Below are 9,515 nucleotides of genomic sequence, written 5' to 3'. Positions count from 1 at the left end.
AGACGGGTACTGTCCCTCACCGTCGACCATCAGTAGACTGGTACTGTCCCTCACCGTCGACCATCAGTAGACGGGTACTGTCCCTCACCGTCGACCATCAGTAGACGGGTACTGTCCCTCACCGTCGACCATCAGTAGACGGGTGCTGTCCATCACCGTCGACCATCAGTAGACGGGTACTGTCCCTCACCGTCGACCATCAGTAGACGGGTACTGTCCATCACCGTCGACCATCAGTAGACGGGTACTGTCCCTCACCGTCGACCATCAGTAGACGGGTACTGTCCATCACCGTCGACCATCAATAGACGGGTACTGTCCATCACCGTCGACCATCAGTAGACGGGTACTGTCCATCGTTTCGGCCATGAGTGGGAGAGCTGAAGGGGTCCAGACGCCTCACCGAGCCCCACACTACAGGGGTGAGGAGTCGAGGAGACAGTCCCTGACCGCATGCACAACAGGGACGCTACAGGGACGCTACAGGGACGCTACAGGGACGCTACAGGGACGCTACAGGGATGCTACAGGGATGCTACAGGGACGCTACAGGGACGCTACAGGGACGCTACAGGGACGCTACAGGGACGCTACAGGGACGCTACAGGGATGCTACAGGGACGCTACAGGGACGCTACAGGGACGCTACAGGGACGCTACAGGGACGCTACAGGGACGCTACAGGGACGCTACCGGGACGCTACAGGGACGCTACAGGGACGCTACAGGGATGCTACAGGGATGCTACAGGGACGCTACAGGGACGCTACAGGGACGCTACAGGGACGCTACAGGGACGCTACAGGGACGCTACAGGGATGCTACAGGGACGCTACAGGGACGCTACAGGGACGCTACAGGGACGCTACAGGGACGCTACAGGGACGCTACAGGGACGCTACAGGGACGCTACAGGGACGCTACAGGGATGCTACAGGGATGCTACAGGGACGCTACATTGACGCTACAGGGACGCTATAGGGACGCTACAGGGACGCTACAGGGACGCTACAGGAACGCTACAGGGATGCTACAGGGACGCTACAGGGACGCTACAGGGACGCTACAGGGACGCTACAGGGACGCTACAGGGACGCTACAGGGACGCTACAGGGACCTGGAGGCTGCCTACGTCCTCCCCAGGGACCTAGTATGGCACATTATTCATCCTACAGATTCCGTTCACGGCGGAGGACAAGGTGTGTCCATCGGCATCTGGTGTCATTGAGATCTGGAGGCGGTGAGCGCTGAGGCGTGTGTTCTGGCCGGTGCTGACACGCTGTGCTGAATTACCTGTTCTTCTGATGAGAAGTGGCTCAGTTACTCTTGCTGAGTAGCATTTACTGGGTGTTACTCAACATCCAGTACTGGGAGAGAGAGAGAGAGGGAGAGAGCGCGCTCTCACACACACACACACCGGCCTGAGAGCGCCCTCACACACACACAAACACCGGACTGAGAGCGCCCTCACACACACACAAACACCGGCATGAGAGCGTCCTCACACACACAAACACCAACCTGAGAGCGTCCTCACACACACAAACACCGGCCTGAGAGCGCCCTCACACACACACAAACACCGGCCTGAGAGCGCCCTCACACACACACAAACACCGGCCTGAGAGCGCTCTCACACACACACAAACACCGGCCTGAGAGCGCCCTCACACACACACAAACACCGGCCTGAGAGCGCCCTCACACACACACAAACACCGGCCTGAGAGCGCCCTCACACACACACAAACACCGGCCTGAGAGCGCCCTCACACACACACAAACACCGGCCTGAGAGCGCCCTCACACACACACAAACACCGGCCTGAGAGCGCCCTCACACACACACAAACACCGGCCTGAGAGCGCCCTCACACACACACAAACACCGGCCTGAGAGCGCCCTCACACACACACAAACACCGGACTGAGAGCGCCCTCACACACACACAAACACTGGCCTGAGAGCGCTCTCACACACACAAACACCGGACTGAGAGCGCCCTCACACACACACAAACACCGGCCTGAGGCGCCCTCACACACACACAAACACCGGAATGAGAGCGCCCTCACACACACACAAACACCGGCCTGAGGCGCCCTCACACACACACACAAACACCGGACTGAGAGCGCCCTCACACACACAAGCCACCGCACGCAAAACGTTCACTTTGAAACTTGTCTCAGATACATTATGGGCTTTACCTGCTCCAGTGAACACATGGAGATAAAATGCGATAGGTCGTTGTTCAGTGCTCAGGTCTGCGGGAACTCATTACGTGGGAAAATTGCGTGTACTTGTGCAAGGTTTCTACACAATTATTTTCACCCCAGTTGTTCTTCAGTAAGAAAACAGTAATGGAATTTATCTGGTGATGTGAGACTGTGCTCACCCAGTTGTGCTTGCGGGGGTTGAGCTCTGGCTCTTTGGTCCCGCCTCTCACCTGTCAATCAACTAATGTATATGTTCCTGAGCCTACTGGGCTCTATCATATCTACACTTGAAACTGTGTATGGAGTCAGCCTCCACCACATCACTGCCAATGTGGGTGTATTCTGAAGTTCAGAGCGAGTGGTTACTGTAGTCCTTGTTCAGTGTGTTTACTATTTGTGTCTGCAGAATCGAGCTATTAGCTCTTGGACCCTGCCTTTCTAACCAATCTATTTTTCCTCTGTTATGTCTACTACATTTATTTCTCTTACACACTCACACACATCCCCAGGAAGCAGCCCGTAGCAGCTGTTTAATGCACAGGTACCTATTTACTGCTAGGGGAGCAGGTGTACCTGGGTGAAAGAATCTCTGTCCGTTTGTTTTTGCCTCTTCCGGGGATCGAACCCGGGCCATTAGGACTACGACCCTGCTCCTGCTGCACCATCCCATGCATTAATTGACCCCCAACCCCAGACCCTTTAAGCTACAGCCCCCAGACCCTCCTAGCTTCCCTATACCAGATCTTCCCAGCACCCTCCCACCCCAGACATCCGTTGTCCCCCTCTTCCAGTGAAATCAACAGAAACTGAAGATGGAGAGAAGAGAATCAGTATCTAGGTAATGTACTCGAACACAGATGGTATTACAAGCAAGACAAGTGAACTTAGGGAAAGAGCACAAGAAGGGAATCCGGATGAAATTGGACTCACAGAAACAAAACTCTCAGGAATCATAACGAATACGGTGTTCCCCGGGACTACACTGTAATAAGGAAAGAGAGAGGGAAGAAAGGGGAGAAGGCAGAGCGGCCCTTGACCTTGGTTACCTTGAGGTGCTTCCGGGACTTAGCGTCCCCGCGGCCCGGTCATCGACCAGGCCTCCTGGTTGCTGGACTGATCAACCAGGCTGTTGGACGTGGCTGCTCACAGCCTGCATATGAGTCACAGCCTGGTTGATCAGGTATCCTTTGGAGGTGTTTCTCAAGTTCTCTCTTGAACACTATGAGGGGTCTGCCTGTTATGCCCCTTATGTGTAGTGGAAGCGTGTTGAACAGTCTCGGGCCTCTGATGTTGATAGAGTTCTCTCTCAGAGTACCTGTTGCACCTCTGCTTTTTAACGGGGGTATTCTGCACATCCTGCCATGCCTTCTGGTCTCATGTGACGTTATTTCTGTGTGCAGGTTTGGGACCAGCCCCTCTAATATTTTCTACAAATAGATTATTATGTATCTCTCCCGCCTGCGCTCAAGAGAATACAGATTTAGGCTCTTCAGTCGGTCCCAGTAGTTTAGATGTTTTACTGAGTTGATTCTAGCAGTAAAGGATCTCTGCACGCTCTCCAGGTCAGCAATTTCTCCAGCTTTGAAAGGGGCTGTGATTGTGCAGCAGTACTCCACTCTAGAGAGCACAAGCGTTTTGAAAAGTATCATCATCGGTACAGCATCTCTAGCGTGAAAAGTTCTTGTTAACCAACCTGTCATTTTTCTTGCAGTTGTGACGGCTACTTTATTGTGTTCTTTAAAGGTAAGGTCTTTCGACATGAGTACACTGAGATCCTTTACATTGCCTTTTCGTTCTATGTTATGATTTGCATGAGTTTTGTACGTGGTTTCCGTTTTTATATTTTCATGTTTTCCATAGCGCATGAGCTGGAACTTATCTTCGTTAAACACCAAATTATTTTTTGTAGACCTTAGAAAGACCTGATCTACATCTGATTGGAGGTTTGCCGTGTCCTCTATGTTGCCAACTCTCATGAAGATCCTAGTGTCATCTGCAAAGGATGATACAGTGCTATAGGTTGTGTTCTGGTCTATGTCCGATATGAGGATGAGAAAAAGTACTGGAGCAAGCACAGTACCCTGGGGGACTGAGCTCTTCACGGTTGATGGCTGGATTATATTTTGTTGACTATTACACATTGGGTTCTCTTAGTCAGGAAATTGTAGATCCATGTACCTATTTTTCCGGAAATTCCTTTTGAACGCATTTTATGTGCAATAACACCATGGTCCATTTATCAAAGGTTTTTGCGAAGTCTGTGTAAATTACATCAGCGTTTTGTTTGTCTTCCATAGCATCTAATGCCATATCATAGTGGTCCAGCAACTGCGACTGGCATGAGCGCCCTGTTCTGAAATCATGTTGTCCGGGGTTATGGAGATGCTGTGATTCCATGTATTTTGTGATCTTACTTCTTAGCACTCTCTCAAAAATTTTTATGATGTGCAATGTTAGTGCTATCGGTCTGTAATTTTTTGCCTCTGCATTATTTCCTCCTTTATGGAGTGGTGCTATCTCTGCTGTTTTTAGTATGTCAGGAATAACGCCAGTATCTAGGCTTTGTCTCCACAGAATGTGGAGGGCCTGCAATAGTTTTTTTTACAGTTCTTGATGAATATGGAATTCCAAGAATCCGGGCCTGGTGCAGAGTGCATAGGCATACTGTTTATGGCTTCTTCAAAATCCAGTGGGGATAGGATAACGTCTAATATATGATTTGATGTTGGTATCATATCCATGAAAAATTAATTTGGGTTATCAATCTTTAGTGTGTTTAGTGGCTCACTGAAAACAGAGTCGTACTGCTTCCTCAGTAGCTCGCTCATTTCTTTGTTGTCATCGGTGAAAGTTCCATCTCCCTTTCGCAGGGGCCCGATACTAGATGTGGTTTTTGATCTTGATTTTGCATAGGAGAAAAAATATTTCGGATTTGTCTCTATTTCACTGATGGCCTTTTGCTCTCTTTGCCTCTCCTGGGTTTTGTATGATTCTTGTAGCTTGAGTTCAATTGTTTCTATTTCTCTACCTAACTTTCTTCGCCGTTCTTGAGATAGGGTGCGACTCTCAAGTTGTTCCGTAATTCGTTTTCTTCGCCTATAGAGGGAACGATGTTCCCGTTCCAATCTGCATCTTTTCCTTTTTTTTCTTAGGGGTATGCGGTTTGAACATATTTCTAGTGCTACTGAGCTTATTTTTTCCTGGCACTGGTTCAGGTTTGCATTTTCTAGCTGTTCTTCCCAGTATATTTCTGTAAAGTCCTGGTTTATTTGCTCCCAGTTTATCTGTTTATTATTGAAGTTGAATATGCTGAAATCTCCTCCACCGGGAATCTGGACTGGCTTTGAAGGTCTATTCCCCATGGTTGACAGAACTTCAGTTATGTTGTGATCTGTGGCCCTACTGATAAGAAAGGAATAGAGTTTCAAGGAGATGGTTATTCCAGGCTGCAAGGGGTTCAGAGACTACATAACAGGCACCGTGAGGATGGGAAGACCAAGAGTAATAGTAGCAGTGATATATAACCCTCCACCAAACGACAGAAGATCCAGGCAAAAGTATGACAGAAACTACATGGTAGTTAACACTATAATTGAGAGAGCAGCCACTGCTGTCTGTAGAAATAGATCCCATCTGCTCATCATGGGGGACTTCAATCACAGAAGCACAGACTGGGAGAACAAGGAACCTCACGGAGGTGAGAAAACATGGAGAGCTAAACTGTTGAAAGTAGCGACAAGAAACTTTTCAAGTCAGTATGTCAGGGAACCCACAAGAATGAAAGGCAATGATGAACCAGCAAGACTCGACCTAGTCTTCACTCTGAATTACTCCGACATAAGGGAAATCGGTTTCAAAGCCTCCATGGGAATAAGAAACCATGAGTGTACTGATATTTGTGTATCTGGTCTAAGTAGGGTTAATGTACTCAAGGAAGGGACCAGAAAACAAAAGGCTGCCATTTCGAAAGGGAAACTATAAGGAGATAGTAAAATATTTATTTATATAGATATAAATAAAAATATAAATGTTCGTTTCTTCAAAATCGCTAATCTCCGAAAGTTCTTCACCGATTGCTTGAAATTTTCACACAATGTTCCACTGGCATCCGAGCAGATTTTTATATACATACTATATAGATTTCACGTCTGCGATGGGAAAAAATATGTTTTTTTGAAAAACCTGTGTTTTTCAAGTGAGGGAAATCTTTGAAACCTATTTACCGATTGCTTTGAAATTTTGACACAACGTTGCATTCAAATAGGCGCGTGTTTTTATATACCTACTATATACATGCCTAACCTGTAACAGGAAAAAGCATACTTTTTTTTTTTAAAACAGCACCATCTGTTGGACGTAGGAGCAACACACGCTGTAATCTCCGTAAGTTCTTCACTGATTGCTTTGAAATTTTTAAACAACGTTCCATTCAAATATGGACGTGTTTTAATATACCTAGTATATAGATGCCACACCTGTCACAGGTAAAAATATGTTTTTTTTTTTTAAGAAACAGCGCCATCTGTTGTACGTAATAGCAACACATGCTATACTAAATATGTTATGATTCCGTTTCTGTGTTTTTGATTGCAGTGACAAACTGAATTTTCATAGATCTCGATTTATTTTCATTTTGATTTAATTATTTTGTGTGACATTGCATTGGAATTGAGCTGTGTTGTTTATCATACCGTTCAATCTGTGAGTATAGTTTATTTGTTTATTTTTTAATTGTTTTCCCTTCGTTCTTTTAACTGTTTTTCTTATATTTCAGTGATGGGAACATCAGATCATTTGATGTTCCCAATTTTCTGATGGAAACATCAGATCATTTTGGAATGCATCGTGCAAGGGAATGGAGGATGAGGGTGCAGGAGTGGGGTCAACTTTATCATCATTATCAACTTTATCATCATTATCAACTTTATCATCATTATCAACTTTATCATCATTATCAACTTTATCATCATTATCAACTTTATCATCATTATCATGTGAGGGAGTTTATAATACGTACAAAGGGTGTGAGTAGTCATTACCACCCCATCACCCGGGGGTGTGACGGCGACGGTGGGTTTGAGACAGCGTTGTGGTTTCTTCTTCTTCAGGAGGGGAAGTCCCACTGCAGAAGGGGAGTCCCTCTGCAGGAGGGGAGGGGAGGGGAGTCCCTCTGCAGAAGGGGAGTCCCTCTGCAGGAGGGGAGGGGAGGGGAGTCCCTCTGCAGAAGGGAAGTCCCTCTGCAGGAGGGTAGGGGAGTCCCTCTGCAGAAGGGGAGTCCCTCTGCAGGAGGGGAGGGGGAGGGGAGTCCCTCTGCAGAAGGGGAGTCCCTCTGCAGGAGGGGAGGGGAGGGGAGTCCCTCTGCAGAAGGGGAGTCCCTCTGCAGGAGGGGAGGGGATGGGAGTCCCTCTGCAGAAGGGGAGTCCCTCTGCAGGAGGGGAGGGGAGGGGAGTCCCTCTGCAGAAGGGGAGTCCCTCTGCAGGAGGGGAGGGGAGGGGAGTCCCTCTGCAGAAGGGGGGGGAGTCCCTCTGCAGAAGGGGGGGGGGAGACACATCGTACTCTGAGGAAATTACTGTATCCTGCTACAGACACATCCAGTTTCTGTACAAGTAAGTTAAGTTAACTTTTTTTTGTGTCTTTAACGGTACTGCAATAATCCTTAGTCATTATCCCCTCTGAAAAAGGAGCCTCCTACCCGCTCTATAATCTATGGAAAAACTATATTTATACTGAATTATCCTTTTGATATTTTCAATTTTTCGTTGTTTCAATCTTTTATTTTTTATTTTTTTCATGGAACTGCCTACCCGACATACTCTGAACGATCCTTTTGACATTTTTTTAATTGTATTTATTTTTCATTTAAAAAATCAAATTCAATGTTTTGCAACATTACATCTTTCACCCTTTTTCATCCTCATCATCATTATCAACTTTATCATCATTATCAACTTTATCATCATTATCAACTTTATCATCATTGTCAACTTTATCATCATTATCATGCAACATATGCTGGAGGCCTAGAGCTGTGCACCAGCTGTGTAACACGTACACCTGCTGCCACCAGCTGTGTAACACGTACACCTGCTGCCACCAGCTGTGTAACACGTACACCTGCTGCCACCAGCTGTATAACACGTACACCTGCTGCCACCAGCTGTGGAACACGTACACCTGCTGCCACCAGCTGTGCAACACATACACCTGCTGCCACCAGCTGTGCAACACGTACACCTGCTGCCACCAGCTGTATAACACGTACACCTGCTGCCACCAGCTGTGGAACACGTACACCTGCTGCCACCAGCTGTGCAACACATACACCTGCTGCCACCAGCTGTGCAACACGTACACCTGCTGCCACCAGCTGTGTAACACGTACACCTGCTGCCACCAGCTGTGTAACACGTACACCTGCTGCCACCAGCTGTGCAACACATACACCTGCTGCCACCAGCTGTGCAACACATACACCTGCTGCCACCAGCTGTGCAACACATACACCTGCTGCCACCAGCTGTGTAACACGTACACCTGCTGCCACCAGCTGTGCAACACATACACCTGCTGCCACCAGCTGTGCAACACATACACCTGCTGCCACCAGCTGTGCAACACATACACCTGCTGCCACCAGCTGTGTAACACGTACACCTGCTGCCACCAGCTGTGTAACACGTACACCTGCTGCCACCAGCTGTGCAACACGTACACCTGCTGCCACCAGCTGTGCAACACCTACACCTGCTGTCACCAGCTGTGCAACACGTACACCTGCTGCCACCAGCTGTGCAACACATACACCTGCTGCCACCAGCTGTGCAACACCTACACCTGCTGCCACCAGCTGTGCAACACGTACACCTGCTGCCACCAGCTGTGCAACACATACACCTGCTGCCACCAGCTGTGCAACACATACACCTGCTGCCACCAGCTGTGCAACACATACACCTGCTGCCACCAGCTGTGTAACACGTACACCTGCTGCCACCAGCTTTGCAACACCTACACCTGCTGCCACCAGCTGTGCAACACATACACCTGCTGCCACCAGCTGTGCAACACATACACCTGCTGCCACCAGCTGTGTAACACGTACACCTGCTGCCACCAGCTTTGCAACACCTACACCTGCTGCCACCAGCTGTGCAACACATACACCTGCTGCCACCAGCTGTGCAACACATACACCTGCTGCCACCAGCTGTGTAACACGTACACCTGCTGCCACCAGCTTTGCAACACCTACACCTGCTGCCACCAGCTGTGCAACACGTACACCTGCTGCCACC

General features: G+C 48.5%; 1 protein-coding gene across 1 annotated transcript; it reads left to right on the top strand.

The window, feature by feature from the left end:
- Positions 1-367: 367 nt before the first annotated feature.
- On the top strand, positions 368-1,228 carry LOC123753392 (uncharacterized). Its single transcript, XM_045735387.2, has one exon. The coding sequence runs from the start codon at positions 368-370 to the stop codon at positions 1,226-1,228; it is 861 nt and encodes a 286-aa protein (XP_045591343.2).
- Positions 1,229-9,515: the final 8,287 nt, after the last annotated feature.

Source organism: Procambarus clarkii, chromosome 65 (genome assembly GCF_040958095.1).
Source record: "Procambarus clarkii isolate CNS0578487 chromosome 65, FALCON_Pclarkii_2.0, whole genome shotgun sequence".
In the NCBI taxonomy this organism is placed as follows: Eukaryota; Metazoa; Arthropoda; class Malacostraca; order Decapoda; family Cambaridae; genus Procambarus; species Procambarus clarkii.
The sequence above is the reverse complement of the archived record's forward strand: the minus strand, read 5'-3'. Positions and strand labels throughout refer to the sequence as shown.